Source organism: Alligator sinensis, unplaced genomic scaffold (assembly GCF_000455745.1).
Source record: "Alligator sinensis unplaced genomic scaffold, ASM45574v1 scaffold115_1, whole genome shotgun sequence".
In the NCBI taxonomy this organism is placed as follows: Eukaryota; Metazoa; Chordata; order Crocodylia; family Alligatoridae; genus Alligator; species Alligator sinensis.
The window spans coordinates 1,088,578-1,113,414 of NW_005841895.1; the positions used below are offsets into that span (position 1 = coordinate 1,088,578).

At 41.6% G+C, this 24,837-nt stretch overlaps 1 protein-coding gene across 5 annotated transcripts in view; it reads left to right on the forward strand.

The window, feature by feature from the left end:
* Positions 1 to 17,766: 17,766 nt before the first annotated feature.
* The window catches only part of PTPN1 (protein tyrosine phosphatase, non-receptor type 1), a 19,266-nt gene continuing 12,195 nt past the window's right edge, over positions 17,767 to 24,837 (forward strand). For 3 of the 5 annotated variants that reach the window (XM_006018153.3, XM_025197356.1, XM_025197354.1), the window contains exons 1-3: positions 17,767 to 17,878; positions 18,855 to 18,955; positions 21,644 to 21,742. In XM_006018153.3, coding sequence (XP_006018215.1) covers positions 18,920 to 18,955; positions 21,644 to 21,742 — 135 coding nt within the window. In that variant the 5' untranslated portion in view covers positions 17,767 to 17,878; positions 18,855 to 18,919. Of the gene's footprint in view, positions 17,879 to 18,854; positions 18,956 to 21,643; positions 21,743 to 24,837 lie in introns of those variants that run through there. The other 2 variants (XM_025197353.1, XM_025197355.1) reach the window with 1 other exon arrangement.

Sequence of the window (24,837 nt, forward strand, 5' to 3'; positions counted from 1 at the left end):
AGCTAATTAGTTGACTCCAGAGCAAAATGCATGTATAGACAACTAGCAGCAGTACATATTTATGCTGCTGTGTTAGTTGTCCCCAGGGACACCTCTTTTCCCACCCCCTCTCCCACACACACGCTCTCTGGCAAACAGCAAGTTGCCCCAGGTGAGGTAGGGGAGGCTGGAGTCCTGGGTGACTTCACATTTTGTCATCAGGAGTTTGTTTAAAACATAAGCTTTTAGTACACTCTCTCCCCTTATGCTCAGAAAAAGTTGTCTTCCTTTCTTTAATTTTTAATGAAGCACTTGATAATACATGTTTATGCATATTTTATTTGCCCATATTTTCCAAGAATCATGAATAACCATAACTTTAAAACTAGAAATTCAATTTCAATTATCTGCTGTAATTATTTAGTTAGTATTAATGAGCAGAAACTGGATATCGGAGAAAAGTAAAATATGCAGGAAGGATCCAAAGAATGAACTGGTATTGAATACAATAATTAGTGATTATTAATGTTCTCCCAACACTGTAGCGCATACCTTGTTGTCCATGGTGGGAAGAGACTTTCAGGCCAGCTCCAAGAAGCTGAGAAATTAAAAAAAAAAATGCTGACATCCAACAAGAAGCAATAGGACATTATTGTTTTTTCTTTTGTGGTCAGGCTGTGATATGGGGTCACTTTAATTTTCTTTTCTTTTCTTTTTTTAAGATGAATATATCTATCTGCTTGCTCACCAAAAAAAAATCTTCAAAGGAAGTGCATTATTTCCAGTTCTGGCTCCCAGACATCCTTTTCATTTTCCAATCTGAAAGACAGCCATTCCCCAAGACCCATTTCTCTTCTGTGCCATTAATGGGGGAAAGGGAAAACAAGTTAAAGGTCTTTTTCACTTCTCCCAGGACGCCCAAGATGATAACAGAAATCCTACAAGAGCTAAAAATTGCCCAGAGAAATGCCTGCCGTTCTCCTGAGGGAAGAGTAGAATGGCTCTAGCAAAGTTGTCAGCAAAGAGGAGCATTACTGGAATAGTTCAGTCCCTAAAACACAGTGAGCAAAATCCCTGTCCCATGTTAGAAACCCAGTCAGTTGGAATAATGTGAAAGCCTGCCCTGCTGGAGAGCACAGGTGGCTCTGTCAGGAATAGCTGGAGAGCATCAGTTGGCTGTTTTTACAAGTCACGTCTCTAAGTGGTGCATTCAAGATTCTTCTGGTACTTGCCATTATGGTAACTACTTTTCTATCGGGCAAGGTGGAACAAAACAACTGTTGTTTCAGAAGCTGTCATTTTGAGAGAGCATAAAGGCATCCCTTCCTCTGCCCTCTCCATATTCAGACCGTACTGAGGTACTTGAGTTGCTGAACAATTCAACTTGCTCTTTAGAACATAATACAGTGGACAGAATCTGATATAAGGACATCTAAAGAACAGTAGCTGGAGAAGAGAACTCTCTTCTTTTTAATGTGCTGTATAGCTTTATTAATCTGAAATAATGGTGCTTGAGCTGCTGTTGCCTCTTACAGGTAGGCAAGTTTCTGTTTTGTGATAGAATTAATACACTTCAATTTATGATTAAAAATCTACAAGTTCTCATGTGTGAACACACACATGCTGTTTTTTTTCCTCCTCTGGCATGTGGATTTCAAAGATGTGAAAAACAGTCTACCAAAGTCAATTAGTGGGAGACTAGTTTTAGCATGCACGGCTTGAAAAATACTGTTCTGAAGTGATGTACTGTTACTTTCACTATTACTTGCTGCATTTGCATTAGCTACACACTGCTGATTCTAGCAAGCGTCAAAGTGCAGTATGAATATAATCAGGTTTACAAGCTAATTGACAAGCATTAAGAATGTGAGGAACTCGTGTGCTGGTATTTAACCCCTTCAGTTTGCTTCTGAAATTTGACCCTGTGTGAATGTCTGAGTAAATTTAAATGGATCCTTAAAATCCTTTTCTAGGTCAGAAGTTGCCCTTTGCTGCAGAGGTTAGTCTAGGGAGTGCCCCAGTGCTGCTCCTGGGTCTGGAATTAATCCACATGCAGTGTCTGCCTTGGCCACAGTCCTGGACTGGCCGGAGAATGGCACTTGCTGGATCTAGCATAGTGTGGGGGTGGTCTGGAGGCTCTGTCTGGCCTGCAGAGCTGCCACACACCATTCAGTTCATCTTGTTCATCTGCCCCATGGCCTAGTCCTGCACCACTCATCTGTTCCACAGGACCAGATGAATTTTACCTCCTGGCTCTAAACCATTCATTTGGAATTCTGCTGCCTCTCTCTTTTTTAATGTCACTTTTCTTATTCTAGATTGCCAGAGTTGTGCCCAGACTGTGCCTACCCATTCTCTTCCTCCCAAATTCACAGAAAGTGAAGTTGCTACACAAATATTCATAGCAATATTATACAGAATGGGAATATTGGATGTTATCTGTGTTTCGCTGATGGGAGTCCCATGGTGGCATGTCCAAGGGGCTGGCAAGTCCTGTAAAGAGAGTATTCATTGTATTATGGAAATACTTAACACAGGAACTCTTTTTTTTTTTCTTAGTGGTAAACTGCTTGATGTTGGCTGTGATGAAATTGCCCATTTAAAAGCAAAGCTGCTTCCAATATGTAGGAAGTACACTTCATTCCTTATAGCATTTGCTGTGAGAACTGGTTTGGCTATTATGCAGTTAAACCGTTGTGCTGCTTGTTTGGCTCTTAATCAACATACTTTCCAGGAAAAGGTGAAAGGACATAAATACCACAGACTAGTTTCATTTGCCATTTGCTGAACATCAGACATATATTCTAGTGCAAAAGGCAATCTCTTGATAAACCTTGAAGTAAGGAAATGACACAGGTTCAGTCTTCAGTTTTTCTAAATCCAGTTCTGTGCACTCTTAAACATATGGGTAGAAGATTAGCTCACAGAAGCTCAGACTTTGGTTCTGGTTGCCCTTGGGCCTTTTCTGATAGTAAAAAAACAAAAACAAAAAACCTTTACTTTTCCTTCATTAATTAGGAAAAATACTAACATTTTGAGTCAGCTATGAGTTTAAGCTATGGTCATGTCACAGATTCAGTTAGCTATTTGGAGGCTGCAAGGATTATCTCATGGCTCTATATCTGTATAGCATCTAGCACAAGTGGTGTCAGGGACCCTAGAAGCCCTGGCAATAAAACTAAGTATTCATGCATGGTAAGCTTAAAATTGGGAGTGTGACTACACATTAAAGGGCAGAGCAGGCATGTGGTTCAGTGCAGGTGTTTCTAGGGGTGTTCCCAATTGGAAGTCAGAGCGCCAATTGCTACCTTCCCATTGGAAAGAAGTGAGGTGGAGTTGGTTTAGTATTTCTGCTTTGCCTGCAGGTGCCAAGAATTGCAGTTCTGCCTCCCAGAAAGTGAAGTTGGAGGTGCTGAGTGCAGAGATGGTTGGAAAGCTAGGTCATGGTTTTGAGATCAATGTTTAACCTGAGGAAACTAGATATCTAGGTGTCATGAACTGGCATGCTGTTGCCTTGATGGGACCTTTTATGTGAATTGAGGGGCATGCTAACACCTTTCAGGAAACTGAAGGTTCAGCTTGCTCTGTCCCCACACTAAGCTTGTATATAGATGTCACAACTCTACATGCTTGTGGGGGGGAGCTTCCAAAGTGTGTAAGTGTTCAGTTGCATGTGGCATGTAATCTAATGCTTGGTGTTGAATCTCGAGTCAGGAAAGAGACACTTACACCTGAAACTTATGCAAGTTACGTGAAGCAGGGGATGACTACTCATGAAACGAAATTTTAATTACTACCTTCGCTTACAGGAACCCTTTTGTGGTTCAAAGCCTTAAATGTACTGGCTTCAGTGTATTGAGATCAATTACAGGAAGTCAGGTTGGACTGATTCATTTTCTGCATATTGATTTCTGCCCAAGGTGCAATTTGTGATATTAACAAAGCATAAGTGATTCCTAGATTTTTCACCATTACAGAGTCACTTGCAGGGGCCTCTCAGTTTTCTCTGATCGCTAAGGGCTATGTCTACATCCCTTGTCTACTTGCACATCTAATGAGTGGAGTAGGAGCCCAGTTGTGATCCTATTCCACCCTGCTCAAGTTTCTGGAAAAGACATTACAAAAGAACCAGGGGCATATTAATGTGTCATCATCTTGGCCTTGAGGGTAAGTCACAAAAAGCAGCTAAGAGGAGTACCTAGCCACCTTTTTTCATTAGCTGGGGTTTTTTTTCAAGAAATAAGATCCTGCATAGGCACCTAAAAGCTGGAGAAGGATCTGGCCTTGTAGAAGTAATAAGCTTGTAGAAGTGTTGGTTTAGAATCTGAATAAAAACAGCACAGAGTAGTTCCTCTAACATTACAGAGATTACAGCTAATTCACATTTATGCAAAGTTAGAACATTCAGTGGTTTTGGAGGTCTATCTAAATCCACATTTCCAGAAGGGCTTTGTGCCCGCAACTGGGAACAGATATTTTTTTAACAGCACTGCTTCCTCTTCAATACTTGAATGAGCCATCAGATTTTTGGGAAGCATCAAACCTCCCCACCTCCTGTTCCTGACTGCAAGCCTTGCTTTTTTGGCCTTCTTTTATATAACAAATGTTTAGCAGCCTATGTGCATATAAAAAACTATAGTAAAAAAATTCCAAAACTAAACACTGTTCTCCTTGGTTCTCCCTGTAGGGGAAGGGTGAGCAAAGCTGTTAGTCATGTTGCTTTAAGTACTGTTGGAAGGCATGCCAACACCATGGGGCTGTGAGACCAGTGTAAAAACCTATATGGAGCTTTCAAAGAGCCATAGCTTTCAAAGAGCCATTATGCCTTTAATGTAATGGTCCTTGTTCAGTATAACAAACTGAGTCCAAATATTTCAGATCCCTGAAGTATTTTCTTGCACAAAGAATTTAAAAGCACACTAGTTTTACTGCTTCAATTCCAGATTTGCATCTGTCTGATAAAAGCAGATAAACTACATTTTCAGTTTTTAGGCTATAACAAACCTAAGAGAACTGAAACAATGGATGTATAGACCATCAATATACAAAGGGTTTTTTTTTCTTCTTGTGAATTTTACTTTGTTTGACCCTCTTCCTTTAAAACAGGAGGGTTGGTAGAATTATATGCAAGAGGTGTGTTTGTTAAAAGTTCATAAGTAGCCATCCCAACAGAAGTGAAATGTCTTCTAGTTACTATTTTAAAAAGTTTTTCTACATTAAGTGTCTCTTGGAGTAAAACAGAAGCCCCAACATATTGGAGAGGTGTGATGTATCCTTTCATTAATTCAGATTCAGGGAGGTGCAATATCCCTTCATTAGTTCAGATTGAGGGAACAGATTGCTACAATTTCTACTTAAAACAAGGCCTTTCTGTAATCTATGCAAGTTGCCAGAAATCATGCGATTTCTCTTTTCTGTAATTCATTTGCTTTTGAAATGGCAGCTGTTATGTTGTTTAATTAACAGCTACAATTTGGGTTCCTTATGACACTGAACATGCAATCCATATTGTATTCTTCCTTCATCAGTAGCTAGCAGGTTGCACATGGTAACCCAGTCGTCATTTCCAACTGTTAAAATGGATTAAATGAGTGTTTCCTTACTCTGTTCCAGGTAAAGGAGTGCTTAGCAGGCAGAAGGACATTCTGTAGCCTCCACTATTGATAGTGGAGGTTCTTTTGTAGACTGTTTTAGAAGTAAAACAATGAAAATGAGAGCCCCTTTTCCATTTAAAAGGCTCATGCAGAGTACTTTCTGTACTGTTTACAAATGCTCAGGCATGTCTTCTTACACAGTGTTGCTAATCAGTGAAACTCCTTGTTGCAGGATACAGTTCAACATACTATCTTTAGGTTAAACACTATTAAACATTGGCTAACAAACATGGATCATTACATTGTATACATCTAATCAATAAAAGGGCTAGGCAATCTATTAAGATACAAGTTTAGCACTGAGACCTTTTTTGGACCTTACATACACATTTCCACTAATTTTGTTGTTGTTGTACTTTCTTCTGAAATCTCTAGTAATGGACACTGCAACATAATAGATGTAAAGTATGAGTGTTGCTCCAGTTTATCAGCTCTTATATTCCTTTTTGGGTTTTTTTATGCTTCTGCTTTGTTAATATTAGAGTGAAAATGGAAGATGGGTAAGTAAAATCTATGTTCTAGTTTGTAGTTAATTAGGAAAGGTAAATAAATACCTGCTGTTCTGGGTGTTTTTGGTGGGGGCTTTTTTGTGTTTTGGGTTTTTTTAGCTTTGGTTTGTTTTCTCTCTCTTTTTTTTTTAAGATCCCTATAGAAATTTGGGAACCAGGAAAGAAAAATCAATGCTTTCCAATGGGAAAATAGTTATATCCATGCCTTGCTTAAGTCTTTACCCTTCATAATGAAGCAGCTGATTATAGGTTACAGGTTTCAAAATCCCTTCCAGAACTATGTAGTAAAGGAATGGATGCTAACCATTTTCATGGACTACAAAAACCTTACTTGGGTCCATACCTAAACCAGTGTTGTAACCTGTACGTACCAGTTTTCAGCAGGGAATATTCCTTTTGTAGAGTATTATAAAACTTATTTCCACTGGCAGAATAGTTTGTGTAAATGAGATGAGAGAGACTGTTCTAGTGAAAGCAAAACTTGTGAGTGCACCTTTATTGAACAAATGCAACTCATGGCACTATTCTGTCAGGCATATTAGTCTACTTACCACAATTCAGACACAGCTCTTGTCAAATTGGGCTGACTGGTTTTTGCAATACCTGATGTTCAAATGACTGTTTCTCTGCCATACTGTGAAGTGTAGGCATTGATCATTGAATCGAATTACAATCCATTACACTGTTTTACTGATTGGGCAGTATGGCTTCTGGGGCTTAGTTGTGCAGAATAACTTGACTATAACTGACTTACTGATCTGTACTCTACTTACCTCTGCCCCTCCTTTTGTCCCCTTCTCCTCCAATGAATGTGTAGCTCTCAGTTACCTTGTAAATGACTCAAACATAGGCTCACTTCACTCTGCTTCTGGCATGAAAAAATTAACAAAACATGCAAATCCTTGCTAGATTGTGGGTCAGATCCAATGCTCAAATCACTGATTCCAGTGGGAGTTGAACTGAGTTCATGCAACCTGGTCCAAGCACCACTAAGTCAGAGTGTCTTTCTGTTAATCTTCTCCAAGGTTTGGTTCAGGCCTTCACAGTATTTCATTCTTATTTCATTTAAATTACAGTTTTAAAATGAGTCCTTAGCTACTGTAAATACTTGAAACATTGAAAGTTTGGGTGCTATGGGCTTCTTTAAACCCTGGTGCACCTGGATATGTTTCTTTCCTGTAACGGGTTTTGCACAGGAGAAATGGCCTATATATACAGTCAGGATTTTTCAAATATTTTGGCATTTTTTTAAATATGAAAATATCTATGAACATTGTTCCATTGAAACTGTATAGGATTCATGGCATTGACTATGCCCAAAACAAAATGAAGCAGTTTTCTACTTTGCAGGCTCCCGTCCTTGCTGTAGAACAGTTATAAGATTATGCTATCTTTAACCTTTTAAAAGACTAAACATTTCTGTACTTGGAACCACTGTAGAGTTTTATAAAGTGAAGTTGACATTTTTCTTTTATGAGCCAAACTTGTACTGCAGTAAACTTTAGATGTTTAGGATGTCTTTGACAACTGATACAGTAAAAAAGCAAATTGTGACCTAACTTCTATGCTCTGTGTAAATGAATTTAAACCTTTTCTAAAAATGTGGTGGCTTTGAAAATATGCATACATTTATTGAAAAACAAAACAAAAATTCAAACTTCCTTTGTCATATACCACACAGTTCAGCTGACTTGTCAGGTCGGAAAAGATTTAAAGTTTGGCATCCAGATAACGGTTTCTGATGAAAGGTGTTCTCTATTTTGTGGATTAATTCTGGTTTTTTTCATGCATTTATTGTCAAAAGATGATAGTCTACCTGGTAGAAATTTTTAATCAAGATTTTTTTTTTCCTGTCTATACCCACTTCATTTGATTGCTGTGTAAAGTGAAATTGGGACTCAATTCTATACTAGTTTAGACACTAGGCCTTAAGTATTTTTCAAGGTGAAGTCCTACACTTCAGTTTTTCAGTTTTTTACCTTTTCAGTGAAGTACATTCTACATGCATTTAAGTAACTTCAACAGGTTATCTTGTGTACGCACTGAAATAATAGATGACCCTGAATGAATACAAGGATGAAGTTGGTTCACAGCTTGCTCGCTGTCTCCATCAGTTATGTTGGCAGGATCCTCTCAAGTGAATTGCAGTTCTGTGTTTGTTCCAGGACCATCTCCAATCCTGTTATCCCACGCAGAATTGCAGTCCAAGCTCTAGAAAAATTACAGACATGATTGTGCAGTAGAATGATCTTGTTTGATTGTCTTAAGGTATAAATAGATGCTTCCCCCCCCCCGCCCCCGATACTACTCATTTGAATTTTTAGTAGTTGGTTGTTGTACAGTAGGTTTTTTCCCTCAAGCACTTCATTGCAAATTGTTTGTGAAGGATGTTTTGTTTTAATGCTCTTCTAAAAGTTACGGTGAAGGCTGACACTTGATTAGGACTGTTGCTTGAGATACTGCTGGGATCAGATGAGATGACCCCAGCTCATAAGGAAGAGTCTTTCCTGCCCAAGTGCAGGGGGGCTGGACCCAATGATCTGTAAGGTCTCTTCCAGCCCCTAACAACTATGAGACTATGAAAATACTGGGTAGTTGGGGAACTTCTTTTTAATTATTAGGTTATAAAAAGCTGGAATGTTCTGAGGGCTACAAAAGGGAATATTTCTAGTCCATATTTTTTTCCTATTCCAAACCGCATTGTAAAATGGGAAGCTGTGTATTCAGCTCCTGAATGCACTGATGTATGTCTGTCTATACAGCAAATTCACATCTGGATTTTCAGATCTACTAGATAGAGTAGAGGATAGATTTGAACCAAAATCCCAGATCTGAAGAACTCACCGTTAGGGATTTTAAAATGTGGATTTAATCTTCATGATTTGTTCCCATTTCTAAACTGCATAGGAGGTGAATAAGTGACTCAGAATATCTTGACACTGTAATAAGACTGTGGTTTATTTCCTGGCACTGATTCTTGCTTGATATTGCAAATAGCAAAGGCTTTTCTTTTACAAAAGTACTTGTCAACAGAGAACCATTTTGTCTTTTCAGTCTCTACATCCTCCAGTGATTTTTTTTTTTTTTCTCTCCAAACTCACTTCAGTAGCAGTTAGTTGTGAAACAAGAAGCAGAGGCATGCAAAGGGCTGAAGCTGAATTACCGTATTTACTTGATTACAAGGTTCCCTACCCCATGTAACATGGAGGGAGGGAAGTCCCTCACTTTACAATCAAGCATGAGACAGCAGTGGGGCTGGGTGGGGACTGGAATGGCAGTGCAGGCTCTGGGCTGCTACAAGGCGAGATGGAGCTATAGTCCATGTCCCAAGCTGCAGTAGGGATAGAGCCTGCCAGTGTGGGGCAGATGTAAGGGTGGGGGTGGGATTGAAGGGCAGGCAGGGGGGAGATGGGAGGGAGGGAGGGAGGGAGGGAGGAAGGAAGGTGGGGACCTGAGGTTTTGGGTAGCAGAAACAGCATGCGGGGGGGGAGGAATGGGGGAAGAGGGGAAGGGAATTGGGCAACCTGATGTTGTTGTGAGGGGGGAAGGGGAGGGAAAGCAAGGGGTAGACTGCCTCTTTCATTGCCTGATCCACTGCTTCCACACTGCCTGCCTCATTACTTCCCACCTGCCCCATTATTGCCCCCTTCATCACTTCATCCCCCACCACCACAACCTGCAGTAGATGCTCCTCCAATAATTAGATTCCATACTAATGTATATACTTTGTGTGTAGAATCTATTTATTGGGGGTAGTCTTACAAGCTAGGGACAGACATTCAAAAAGCCTGAGCCTGAATTGATTCAATCTTTACAGGTTAGTCTGAACTACCTAGGCTGAATCAGTTTGTAACCATACAGACATCCCCTCTGGACTGAAAAAATGCAGGCACAGGTCAGAAGCCAAGGGCTGCTAGAGCAGCCTTCTTAGATTCATAGATTTCTAGGGTCAGAAGGGACCTTGTAGATCATAGAGTCCGACCCCCTGCTCTAGACAGGAAAGAGCACTGGGGTTAAGTAACCCCAGCTAGGTGCTTGGCTAATCTTTTCTTGAACACCTCCAATGTAGGGGAAAGTACCGCCTCCCTTGGAAGCCCATTCCATATTTTGGCAACCCTTATCGTAAAGAATGCCTTCCTGATGTCCAATCTAAATCTACTAATCTGTCTGTCTCTGTCTCTCTTTGCTTCCACAGTGCTGACCTGGCAGGATGTTGTGATTAGGGAGGCCCCCCCCCGCCTTGATAACAGATCACTTAGCACCTGTCAGAAAACAGCTTTACTCATTAGTTCAAGCTCCTCTTAAACAGCTTTTTCCAAAGGAACCAAGGCAGGGACATTACCAGCTGATCTGTTGATTAGCTCCAAAAAGCCCTAAGTGGACACTGTCCTGTCTGCCTTACACTGACACCTCTCATTAGCTAGCATACCACATGCTGTTTATGATGTATGCTGTGGGAGAGAGGAGGGAGGGATTCCTGCTTAAGCAGCGAGTGGGGGGGGGGCAAGCCCAGGCAGCCCCGGCTGTGCCTGCAAGTCTCTGCCGGAGCTCCAGCCAGGGAGCAAAGGGGAGGGGCCTGCAAGGCCGAAGTGCATGCTGGGAGAATCTGATTTAACTTAAACTAGGAAAGGGTCTGGGACAGACATTACATAAACCAGTTTGACCCAAATCAGTTAAGTCTGATACTACATTCAACCAGGCTTATCTCAAACCAGTTTTGACCATTTTCAGACTAGTTTATGAGCACTGAATGTCTGTTCTGTCACAGGTTTAAACCAGTTTTTATGTGTAAAACGTCTGTCCCTAGCTACATTCATGGTTAGCCTGTATTCAAGTGTGATAACTGGGGCCTTATGGGTGGCATGGCCTGTTGGGGATGTAGCCCCTCCCCCCCTCGCCTGCCACGACTTTGCTGTTAAGCTATCAAGAGAGGGGGCTCAGTGGAGATCTTCACAAGGGGGCTTCCCAACAGCGGCTGTACTCACAGTTGCTTGGCGCGATGTTCCACAGGTCTCTGCCTCCCCTACACCCCATCCACTCGCCAGCCGGTTACGTGATGGTGCCATGTTAGTTTTCGCCTCGCGGGCTTGCCCATGGTCTGCTTCGGGTGGAGGGGAGAGTACACAGCTGAATGGGCTCAGTTGGCTCGTGTCCCTCCGGTCTTGATGCCTGAACCTTCTCTCTCTATCCCTTTGACTTTCCTCCTTTTCCCTTTTTTCCCTGTGGTCTTCAAAAAAAAATATTCCTCTGGGGAGGAGTGGGATGTGAAGCTGCCGCCTTTTCCCCAGCTGCCTACAGGGGGCTCAAACCCCTCCCTTGCTCTTGCTCTACCTCTTCCAGGGGGTGCGACTGCTTCTCCTGGTCTGCCTTCCGCAGGGAGCTGCAGTACTTCCCCTGCTCTGCCTTCTCCAGGGGGCCAAAGTGCTTCCCCTGCTCTGCCTCTGGCAGGAGGCTCGAAGATTTTCTCCTGCCCCGCTTGGCAGTGCTGCGCCGGCTGCGCCGTGCCTCTTCCCGTGGGAGCCTCAGCACGTCAGGCATGCTGCCCACCAACTCTCTCTCCCTCTGGCTCCTCCTCCTCGTCACTGGTGCTGTCAGGGCTTTTAAACTTCCCTGGGGCGGCTGGTATGGCCGCCGCAATTGGTCCAGCTGTTCCCCGCGCGGGGAACAGCTGCTTAAACAGCCAGTGTAATGCCGGCTCGCGTGGCTGCGGCCGCGGTCCTGGCTCCTGCACCGACAGACCGGCCAGAGGTAAGTTCCCCCTGCAGTGGGTCTGTTTCTGGGTTTTGGGACCCACGGGGTTTGTCCTTGCCTCATTTAGAGCCTGTGGGGGGCGTGTTGCCGCCACATCAAGTAAATATGGTATTTTTCTTACATTGATCGCTCTTAAAATTTGTTTTGTTTTTGAATAAAATGTACTTACTATTTGGAATATCTTATCAGTGTGTTGCTGCCACCTCTAGTGAACCTGTGTTCTGAGTCGTAATTTTCAGTGTTGGGCTATATGTTGACCTTATTTAAATTAAAGTGCCCTATAACTTGATAGTAAAGCTCCTATGATGTTGGTTGAGCTTTAGAAAAGCAGCCTTCTGAATTCTGGTACCGATTCATCACTACTTCCAAAAAACCAAGGCAGCAAATAGAAAAACTTGACAGATGAAATGTTTGCACTCTGAAAGTATAGGGCACCTGTACACATGCAGTGAGTCTGCTCTGACACACTTTAATTAATGTGCTGAAACAGACTCCAGCATTGCATTTATCAGCATCCCTGTGCTGAAAAATGGCAGTGGGGCACTTAACTAAAGCTTGAACGATCCTTAGTTAAAGCTCCCCCACTGCCATTTTTCAGCATGGGGACGCTGATGCGTGTGATGCTCTGGGCACTTTAATTGGAGCAGCTCTGGGAGCCACTTAATGTCTGTCTGTCTGTCTGTCTGCATAGTGATTTAACACAAATGGTCAGATCTTCACACTAATATAAATTATTGTCATTCCATTGACTTCAGTTCTACAACAATTTTATGCGTGTGTTTGTTTAGTATGATAACATTATGGGGGAAAATGCAGTTTAAGCTGTAAAGTCTAGGGGCATTTGTACACATGCATGTGCCACAGTGCCGGGCGCTTTTAAAAGCGGTGCTGGTGCTGCAGCGCATGCATTTGTATAAATGGCAAATTAGTGTAAGTTCTGAGAACATGGCAGTGGTGCACTTTTAGTTTAAAAAAAAAAAAAACACATTAAAGGTGTATTAGTTCAAAAGCATAGTGCCACCATTTTCTGTGCGCTGATGCGCGTTTTGCCACTTGCATAAATTCATGCAGCGCACTGGGCACATCAGCTTTCATGCTTCGCGGACTTGATTAATCAAGTCTGCTCCAACATGCTGGATTTCCAGTGCATTGGAGCAGACAGGTACATGTATAAATGCCCAAGAACTTCAGAATTCAGAAATGCCAGATTTAAGATTGTCCATGAAACATCTGGTCTGCCACATCTCAAACTGCACAGAAAAATGGCCAGAACAGTTCTGTGGTGCATTGTTACACACGCTGGGCACTGCGGGTTTTGCGTGTTCACACTTCTGTGAATGCACATGCTGCGCATAAAGGTGATTAGTATAGCTCAGTAGTAACTGCATACGACTCACCCAGGTTTCAGTTGTCGACTTTCTGATGTGACCCAAATGGGTGCAGGTTTCCTTTAAGCCCTTTCTGAAGTGCTGACATAATTTAATGGCATGAACCTGCCTAGCTTACGTTCTCCTGTCTGCATTTCAGCACCCGCTGCCAGCTGACTGTAGTCATGGAAATGTGGCTTATGCAGCATGATTGCAGCCTGTTCAAATTGCCCACATAGTGCTGAATTAGTGAGGGGCTTTCTAGGAAAACCATACTGAAGTGTGTGATTGCAGTTTAATAAACTCCTTTAATAGTCACTTGTTTGTCCAAGCTTACACAATATTTTTTTTTTCCTTTTTAAGTGTAAGTTTATTTTAGCTGGCAACTGATGCATGGGTGTTCTTCTTTTTCTAGTCACAGAGTCAAACAAAGTGGGTGTTTTGTGGAGAGGTTGGGGTTTTTTGGGGGGGAAGGGGGGTGTTGTTATAACCAACCTGCCATAGTGCGAGGAACTGACTATGTGAATATAGTCATCTAGCACAGAAGGATCCCAGAAAGCAAAGCTCTCCATTTAACTTCCATGTGTCAGTTAGTGTCCTGCCCTTTCAAGAAATCATCTATATATTGAAAGGGAGATTTAGTCCTCAGCTGGACCAAAAGTATTTCTCTCAATGGATTACAATGCACTAATTGGTTAAAATAAAACAAAATCAAGGTTGCCTCAAGCTTACGGCCTGAGAAAACTCTATTGAAATCAGTGTGGGTATTTCTGTTGATTTTGCTGGGCTGTGTGTCAAGTTCACAATCTGGTGTATATGTTGTGTGGGCCATTGCAAAGAACTTGCATTGCCATAAAGTAGGAATATGTGCATGAATGACTGCTCCTGGAAGACATGCTTCATGAGACTAACAATATCTGATATTTGGAGGAAGAGACTAGAAAACTTCTAAACTCTCTTCCCTGCTCTGCAGCTGGCAGTGACCTTGAATGTATTGCTTAGTCTCTGCATCTCAGCTGCCTTACATAAAAATAAGGAAATGATATCAAGAGTTCTGGTTTACAGGATGAAAGGCAGTACAGAGAAAAAGATACAGTTGGCACCCTAAAATTTAAGAGGAGCACAGTTTGGTTAGCAAAGTCACTTCATCATGAAGTTTCCCCAAACAGTTAGATTATGATATTTGGTTATTTTACTTTTTTTTTCTGGACAGTGGGCACTCAATATGGGACCCAAGAAAGGGTGTGTGTGGGGGGGGAAATCTGGCTCTTCCACCTTTTTCGTCCCGCTTTCCCCCTAGTCCTAAGCCCAAATCAGCCTTTCATGTACCTCCCTCTTGATAAGCAGGGAAAGAACTTTAACTTCATTCCATTACCAGAAAACAGCAGGGAAAAATTGATTGGTCTCATTTGAAAGCCAGCATAGCAGCAGACTTCTTCTTCCTAACCCCTGAGTTATTGCCTTGCAATATCTAACTTGGATACAGGACTTAAACCCTCAAGATGAGAGCTATTGAATGAGTCATGCTGAAAAACAGAAGCATTTAACGTTGGAAAACTGACCTCAATTCTAGCCCTCTTTTAGGTTTTATATTGCATGACATTTTAAATGAAATGTCATGCTTCCTCTTAAATGACAGGGCCTTAGCTATGTGAGTATGATTCAAGAGGGTGTTAAGTACCCTCATCAGTCCCCTTGTCTGTCTTCCAGACTTTCATTTGTCATAATGTCACTAACTTCAAGTCGCGCGGTAACATAATACTTGCATGTTTTGCTTTTTGCTCTGACTTCCTAGACAGACTGTACTATTGAAAGATCACCATGTCTCTTGCAATTCCCATAACATGCCAGACCAGTGGTTATTGTAGTCTGACACCCTGTATCTTGGCAGCAGCAAATATCAGAAGTTTTCTGAAGGTGTGATTAACTCCATGTAGTGCAGTGACTTGCCAGCAGCAAAAGCTTCCTTGCTATAACTACCTTTGGTTATAGAATAGAGGTACCCAGCAAAGTCTGTGTATAGATGGAAATACTCTTGGATTCCCTGTTACTGTTGGATGATCAGACAACCACTCTGGTAAGAAAAGCACTGCCATCTTCTAACGGTAGCCGGACAAGCGTGCCTTATTCTGTCAGACACAAATCTGGCCACCACATCCATGCATTTCATAACCTTTAAAATGTACTATTTGACTGCAGTTCACTGTATTTAGAAATCAAACCTTGTGTGCCTCTTGGAGCTTTTGGCAAGGCAACCTCCAGCACCCTGGCTACAACAAAATGTGTTTTGTTGAAAAAGGGGTTTAGGTTGTAGCTGTGTTGGTCTAAGGATATAGGGAGACAAGGTTTCTTGGGTGAATTTGATATCTTTTATTAGACCAACCCAAATGGTTGGAGAATAGTTATTAAGCATTATATTATTATTTTGTTGAAAAATACATTTTGACAAATGTTGATTCATTGAAACCAGTTGCAGAAGTGCCTTGGGTTTTGACTTCCTCTCCTTTTTTGTGTCTTTGTGATAAGGTATGTAGCAGAATTGGCAGATTCATTGAATCTGGGCCACGCCATAAGTGCTCCTGCTGTGGCCTCACACTTGCAACCTCTAGGCTGTCAACTGTGCGCCTTAGCACCTGCACCACCCCCAACCCCTTTGGGTTTTGACGCAGGTTTGGAATTCAAAGAAAAGTGAAGACACGTAGTGCATAGGTTTTCTTGGGAGGAAGGACCACTATGCACCTATTGGTAGCTTTAGCCATCTGAATACCTTTAAAATTCTGGTCTTTGGATACCAAAATATTGGTCTACCCCAAGCAGACAGGCAGTTGGTTTTTGACACGTACTAAATACCTTGCCTCCTTGATTGCTTTCAGCCATGAGGTCCTGAGGAGTGCCTGTACTCTTTACATTGGGCATCAAAATTCCTTTACTTCTCTGTTGCCTCACTAAAATTTTTTAAGCACATCTTAGAAAGAGGCTGAGACTGTCATGGGATTCTGTACTGCTTTCCAATAACACAGTCCAATCCCACATCTAAAGCAAAAATCTTGAAGGGTGTGTGGACACTGAATGTTTCTTTATGCATAAAAAGAATTAGGGAGGCTCTGTTAAGAACATAGGTAAAAGCTTACAAAAAGGTCTAAAACCCTTTTTTCATTTCCTATTTTGTCTGTCTGTACTATCCCAGTCTTGCGGGTGTGCTAAAATACAAAGGTGACCAATTCATGAGCAATGATATGTTTAAGGCTGCCTTTCCAGGGACTTCATGTTCCAAAGATGTTAGACTGCTGAAGATGAGACCACATTCTCCGCCATCAGCGGAGACTGTGTGTTGTGTTATAAAAAGATTAGCAGCTGATGTCAGGGCCTAGTTCAGCAAGGAGCTATTTCAGAATATAGTACTAACTTAGAGTAAGTATGTGTAAAATAGAAATCATCACTCAACATATGCAACATCTATGTATGGAGCAGAAATAAGTAAAAGAATCAAATGCCCATGCTTGGTAAACCACTTAAAACAGAAATGTTCCTGTGGGTTAGTACTTCTCTGTATGCCCTGCATCCCTTTCTTCTGCAGATACAAGTATGTGCTAAGGTCCAGATCCTCAACTAGTGTAGTTTTACTGCAGTCTGAGAGCTCCACCAATTCAAACCAGCTAAGGGGCTAGCCCTAAATCTCTACTATGACTATATAGAAAGACCGAAGAATTTAATGTGAGCTTGCATGTTGTTCAGCATCAAATTCAGCCTCACTTAATGACATAAATCATTATAGCTCAGACTCGTCCCTGTTGGGGAGGAAGTGAATTTAACCTTATGTCTTGCTTAATTTCTTTGGTTTGCCTTTAACTTAAAGCCTAACTGTGTTCAAATTCCCCTCTATCTGCTTTGACTGTGTATCCTGCAGTTTTCATTCATTGCTTCAGTAAATCTATAACCATATGATTTCGCCTCCTAAAGTTCCTGGTGCCAACCATCATGAGGGTTGTACACTTGCATAGTATTATACCACGTGCAAGTTCCGATTTCTGTAAGTTTGTATTTGTGTTCAAAGAGGGCAGTGGTTTGGTTTTGGGGGTTTTGTCTCATGCATATGAATTGGTTATGGACAGGATACTAAAGGACAGAGCCACTTCTGACTTTCTTAATAAATTCTGTTTTTTAACGTAGAGTTGAGAGGGAAGACGTGGAAATGTTTATGTAATGCTGTACATCTACACATCTGAACATCAGGTGAAGTGTCTGGACTAGAGGCCCTGGTTTATGTCAAACGCCCTTACACTTAACAGAGACTGCTTATGTAAATCTGCTGGCATACTGACACATCCGGTAATCAGTTGGTGTCTATCATCTCTAAGAAACATTCTTCATTTACTTTCTTCAAAACACGTGCTGTCCAAAACGCTCAAGCCTATTAAGGTGTCAAATAGGAAGAGAAAAAACTCCGTGCAACTCTTCCCCACTGAAGAGCAAGTTTTTTTGTGCAAACTGCTGTCGTGTTCAAATACTTGATTTCCTTTGTTGCAGGATATCAGGCATGAAGCCAGTGACTTTCCATGTAAAGTGGCCAAACATCCCAGAAACAAAACCCGAAACAGGTACAGAGATGTCAGCCCCTGTAAGTAATCCTTTCTTCTCAATTATTCAAAACAGACTGCTAACCTTATAGAATTTCTTTTCTACATAAAAAGCATTTAGATGGATGTTCCCATTTTTCTTTTCTCTTTTTTAATAGTGGATGCATATCCGAGACTGAAATCTTGTCATTATAACATCTCTAATAACATTAGCTATGTTAATGCTGTATTTTTGTGTGGTCTATCACGTGATTACACTGCAGCAATACTGAATAATTATAATATTCATGGGTAGAAGCCTTTGCAGGAAGCTGGTAGTCTTACTGTCAAATCCTTGTAATAAAGAAGACTGAGAATAGTACAGACTTGCTGCTGTTTAAGTGTCCTCTCCATTGCTGTGTGTATATATATTTTTATATAATGTGCTACCAGTTAGCATGGAATGTTTCTCTGTGTGCAGAGGGAAAATACAGCCAGAGAAGTTGGCCTTTCAGTTGAAGGAGACCTCAGTTTCTGAAGTGATGGTCTTCATGATGGGTCCATATTCCCACATACTGGAAAATGCATGTCGTTAGATCAGCAACTAAAGCAGTTGAGCCTTCCTGAACAGTCACTGGAAACTGTACTGTTGCACACAACGTTGCTTACTGATCAGTTTTAAGCTTTTATTTTTCTTAGTAACATTGATTGGTTTCCCCTTCAGAGGGAATTGGTTTTTTTCCTAAAAATGTGGAAATTCTTATCCATGAAGGTTCCATAAGTATTGCAAACTTTTGTATTGAAGAGCAGCACAAGTCCTGTTGCAGTACTTTTCTTTTGATCTCTGCAGTAGGTGTTGAGTACAGTTGAGTTGAGAAAAAATTGAGCATGTAAAAGAACTTTTCAGAGCAGTACTCCATTACTATTTAATTTCTCTTTAGAAAGTCTTAACATTTTGTTCCTATTATTTGATGAAATAGATCCTAATTTGTGTTTATTTAGGCTGGCATTAACTAGTGTTTTCTTCTTGTTCTACAGTTGATCACAGTCGAATTAAACTACACCAAGGTGACAATGATTATATCAATGCCAGTTTGATAAAAATGGAAGAGGCCCAAAGGAGCTACATCCTTACCCAGGTAATTGAGGAGGGGAGGGGGCTTTAAAACCAATAAAATCTTTGTTCTTTCTCAAACAAGCATCCCCAGAGGTTACTTTTTGGCTCTAGGGAGGGCCACTTGTATTGTATATGGATCTTCTTAGGTACACTTATAGTTGGAGGTTACTGTGGCAGGGTGTGGGGTCTGGGGCAAATCGGCCTGTGCGAGGCCTGGATGCGGCGGGGGTGGGGGCGAGCGAGCGGCCAGATGTGAAGCCAGCCCAGCTCTGTGGGGCCTGGGGCAGTCACCCCGATTCATTCCCCACCCCCAGGATGGCCCTGCCTATAGTAGGAAAATCACTTTTGCTTTAAAATGTTTTAAAGCAAACATTTTTAAAAACAAATCAAATCTTGCTTTTATTCTATTAAACTAAAGTGCCTGGCATTAAGGTTATGTAGTTAGCATATTCAGGTACCCTGCAAAGGAGCATGCAAGTTAAGTTTATAAGAAATATTAATGGGTACATGCAGTGGGTTCCGTTTTTAATTATAATCTTGTTTTTGTAATGTGTGAAACCACACTGCACACACACAACTAGCTTCTTATTTTCTCTTTTTAAATGCACGCTTCACTAATGACATGATACAGGTTAATGAACAGTATATTGAGGGACTTCCTGCCTGTAGTGCAATCCATCTTCAGTCCTCCCTCCAGAACTTATAGTTGAGGGAGTACGTAGTAGCTGGTTCAAGGCAGCATCCGTGTTATACCATCTGAATTCCCAATTTAGTTGAAGCAGCTGGTGTGCTAAATACTGCTGTGCATGTTGGGACTGTATGGAATGATGCAGATGGATGAAATTCACCCTGTGCAGAGAACTAGCCCTTAGGTCTGTGCACCTTGCGACCTCCTAGAATCCTAGTGGAAATGCTGACTGCCCGTATAGGGATGAATTCGACTTGCAGAGACAGCTTTACACACCCCAAAAGAAATGCAAGTCTGAATACCAAGGATTTGGGAATCTATTTGGAAGAGTAAACATAACTGATCTTAAGCAGGGTCTGATTGTATTAATTTAAATAGGACTGAAATTGTGTAAACAAAAATATACGAAGGATTTTCTTTGTCAGATGTATACCCATCGTTATAAAATATGGTCATGTTTTAAGGACGCGAAAATGCTCAGTCCTCAAAAAGCAGTGCATGTGCCTCTGATGAAATAAGCTTCCTAAAGCTTTCAGATAGTGAGGAGCTGTACCGTACTGAAGCAGCTGACTGAGATTTTAAGTTTATAGTTTGCTCCCCATGCTGCTTCTCCAATGTGGAGTTTAGATTCCTCCCTGCTTTTTACTTTCTTGAGGTCAGACTAGGCTGCTTCTCTTACACGTTTCATTTAAGACCTTCAAAACAGGGAGGGGGGGAGGAAGTTTAAAAAATAAATAACTATAACACAAATATTTAGATTTTCTTTCTCTAACTTCCATAGCTAATTATGTAACAAATTTTAAATATGTCTGTTTACCATAACATGTTAATCTAAGTTAGCAACTGTGCCAGAAATTGTTTGCTTTTAATGTTGTTTATATAATTAAACTTAAGTTTCATTTTCTTTGGGATAACGAGTGTGTGTATGTACATTTTTTTTCTTTCTCCTGTTTTAACTAAATAAAGATGAACTGAAATGGGTGTTGTTTTCTTAGCAAGTCAAGAGTTCTGCACCACAGATTAATGTTTATTTTCTGGAAATGGGAAGGAAGAAGCGGGCCAAGAATTTTAGAGAACTTCTAGTTAACTGGGATCTTCCGTACCGTGTGCCCCTAGGGAAAGAGAATACACTGCTCAATTCCATTTTATTACTCCAAGGTTATGAAGATCATAGGACTGAGAATCATTAGTAGAATAGCTGTCTAAACCATAATGCAGTCAAATGGACAAAATGTCAGTGTCAACCCCTGTCATTCTTTCCAAGACTTAAGTTGCATTCATTTCTTTGAGCTGTGTGAGGTGTGCTGGAAATCAGAGCTGCACGACTGCTAGTCTAGGTTATCAAGGGAATCTGGGGTCTGTGCATGGCAGTGTTTTCATGTCTTCCATACTGCATAGATCCGTTAATTTTGGGATGGAGGGCAATATTAACCACAAGAAAAGATGCTGCTTGTGTAGAAAGCTTTGGGCTCTACAGAAGAGGGACTTCCCTTTTGACTGTCCATAGAATAGTATTCGGGAAGTAACTTTTGTGTAGCCTTCCAGCAATCCAAAATTATCCATCTGTTCTTTTGAATAACTCTTACACTAGACTTGAGGCAGTAACTTTCAAGTGTCATTACTAGCAAGTTCTTCACCTGCACACCTACCCAGCCCAATTCTGTAAAACACTTGCCTGGTCAATGGGGCTTAAGCAAGTGTTTGAGCAGGATTATTTCCCCACTAGAGTCTTAGTACATCTTTCCTGAAGAAGTTCTCTCAGCACTCTCTCTCCCAATTCTCTTCTTGCAAATACAACCACTTTTCTCTCTTCCTGTTTTATGTGGGAACCAGATTTACCACAGTTAAAGCTGGTGAGAAAATGGAACTTAAAGCTATTCAGTTGCATTTCACATTCTTAAAATGAGAAGTTGCTTGTTGTCATTGTTAGGCAATGCAATGAGGTAATATTTACTGGGGCACAGTGCTCAGAACTCTTTCTGCAGAAACTGGTGCTTACATCTGAAGATTTCTTTCTTGCAGGGTCCTCTGCCAAATACTTGTGGTCACTTTTGGGAGATGGTTTGGGAACAGAAAAGCCGTGGTGTTGTCATGCTGAACAGAGTGATGGAAAAGGGATCAGTAAGTACTTAGGGTTCTTTTGGGTATAGGCAGAGGTGTGGGATGACCATGTATATACATATGTAAAAACAAACATGATGTCATGGGAGGGGTTTAATGTACGTATCATAGGCTCAGAGTATGTGGGGGGCCCTGGTCCCCATTGGGAAGAGTTGTCAAAACCCAAACGAGGAAAAATATGTGATGTTTCTTAGGAACAATGACTGAGGCCAGAGATCTAGGTTTTCCATTCACTGCAGAAAAATGTGGGTTTTCTCCTTTAACGGAGAGTTCCAGCCTGCAAGGTGCTGCTTGGGAGTGGGGAGGGCCATCGGAGGCAGGGGGCACCATGTGAATCTGCATGTGCACATGCATATGGCAGCCAAGCAGAAGAGCAGCTCCCTCCAGGTAAGTCTATGGGGGGAGCCAGGCAATGGGGCAGAGGGGGGGCCAGGGCAACATGGTGGGAGGGCATGTGCCCCCCCCAAGATCTGCATCTAGTTCCAGGCAGGAACTGCCTCCACGGCCTAGCAGGCAGGACCTGGCGCAAGTGGGAATGCTACACTTCCATGGCCACCAAGGTGAGGCACGGTGGCCATGGAGTTGTGCCCAGCTCCTGGGCAGGCTTACCTTGCCTTGATGCTCCCTCCTGCGCCAGGTTCCCCCCCACCTGGCTGCCGAGGTGGATCCTACCTGTAGCTGGTCTGGCCCAGCTGCAGCCCCGTGCTTTGCTGTGGGTGCAGAAATCTTGGGAAGGATGTCTTCCCCAACCCCCACCGCATCGCCTGTGCCTCTTCTGCCCCCCCACATGTTCCCCACACCCCCACCCTGTTCCCCACACAATGTGGGTGTGGCAGGGGCACATGTCCATCAGCTTAGTCCTCTCTCGGCAAAAATAAGTCGGCGCCTGTGGCATGTATAGAACTTTATCCAACAACACATGACTAGGATTCGGAAGTTAGATACCTGCCAACAGGTGTTGATTAACTTGGAAGTGAGAGAGTTGCCAAGTTTGGAATAGGAGGTCCTGATTTCTTATGACCTGAGCTGAGCTGAGGACTGAAACTGGTATGATCACCTATACATAAACAAATGTGGTTTCACTCCTGAATCAACCCTGGTAATCTAGACACATGGCTGCAGTTCCTCATTGCCAGTGGATGGGACTTTGCCCCTGATTCTCACTTGTAATTAGGCCCTTTCTACTGGCATAATCAAAGGACTTTAAAATAGCTGTAGATGCACTTTGTACCCATCAAAGGTTCCTTTTATGCTGCCAGAATGATGCAAGGGAGGTGCTTTATACTGCCTTGTAGAGCACTTCTGATCAGTTTACAAAGCAGACCAGTATCACTGTCCACTATTTTTTTTTTTTTTAATGGATAGCATACTGCCCTTTTTTTTTCTCTCTCCCTACATTCTTAAATTCCCTTCGAGATGACCATGTCTTCCTGCCATAACTGTGCCTCTTACTGGAAGCTCCATCCTGTGATCATACATATACCTGGTGACTTTTTTTTTACTACATTTTGAACAGGTTGGATACAGAAGTAACCAAAATCTGATAAAGCTGCATGTTGTCACCTTCCTTTCCACTTCAGAGGTGGATAAGTGGGTTACATGATGTATGTCCAGGCAAGAATTCCCAAGTGCCTTGAACACCCATGTGCAGTGAGCTGGGTTCTGATTTAGCTCTTTTTTAATTGATTTTTGTCTTTCATTTGCTTCAGTAATGTAAAACTAGTAAAACATACCTTGAAAAGCAATATATAGTCACTGTTTTTAATCATGCTGCTCTTTCCAACCACTCCTGCACTCTTCTCTCCATTGCCAGTAATCTTGATTAAAAAGTGAAGACTTGACTAATCATGAATGCTTCTCAACAAACAGCAGTGGGGAGGAAAAGAGGGGCTGGAGGTTGCAGTAGGACTGGGCTAAATGTTTGCAGAGCTGTTTGGTGCAGAAATTCAGTATAAAACTAACTGTCCCCTTGAAGGCTTCAATGCAGAAATTGTAGAGGATTACAATACTAAATGTTGTTATATAAGGTTTCTTGTTACCTCAAACTGTATCCTCTTGCTCAGGATTGATCAAGAGTTGGAAGCAATGAAGGTGTATCTGTAAACCTGACAAAAAATGTGAGATTCTTTCAGGGTCTATGAATAAAAATGGTGTCTGTTTAATAATAATAATTAAAAAAAAAAAAAATTTTAAAGTCAGCAACTTTTCTTAGAGGTTAAAGTCCCTCTTCTATCACATGTCCCATTATGGATGGGACAGCTCTCCATCACTTTACCTTTTCACTGTATAACTTATTCTTAATCAACACAAATTTCCATTAGCTTCCCTTTCTTTTCAGTGTTCTGTTTTCAAGGGAAGGTGTCTTTATTTATGTATATAAGGCACATTAGCTACACGCAGCAACCCATTCCTCTGCAAGCATGGGTTTGGAATGAGCACAGCTCATAATCCTGCTTCAGGGGAGCTGTGTCTGATTCTGAGAAGCAGCAGTGCAGTTGTCAACTTTCATAACATCCATAGACATGCATTGGTCCTAATAAACATGGTTGCAGGCTTTCTTGTATTTATTGCTAAACAAGATCCTGTAGTTTCATTCCCCTTTTTTGCTGAGCTAAAAGCACACTAGTTGTGTATTTGACTGACTCATTTAAGCTTCTAACGTGTAAATACGATTGCTACAGAACTTTGGTTTCCTAGAAAATGATTACTGAGAAAATTACTATGTACAGTCAGAAATTAGGTAACAGGAATGTGTGCAGAATCTGTTTTTTAGATGGATTAAAATGTTAACGTTTAAGCTATGCCATATGTAATCACTGATCTCATAGCTATTTTTATTTTTGTGATAGTCGACTGAATACAGTAGTCTTTTTTTTTTTTTTTTTTTTTTGAGTGTGTATAAATTTAACATTGTAGATGTAGAGCTGTCAACTAGGGCTATGTGTACCCCTAGGGGTACTTTAAAAAGATCCTAGGGCATACTTAGACCTAATGTGGCCAATAAATGCTGTGTGCATGCACACAGCTGCAGCACAGCACACAGGCGAACAGGAGAGCAGCTGGGTCTGGTTGGTAAGTATGTTGTGAGGGAAAGA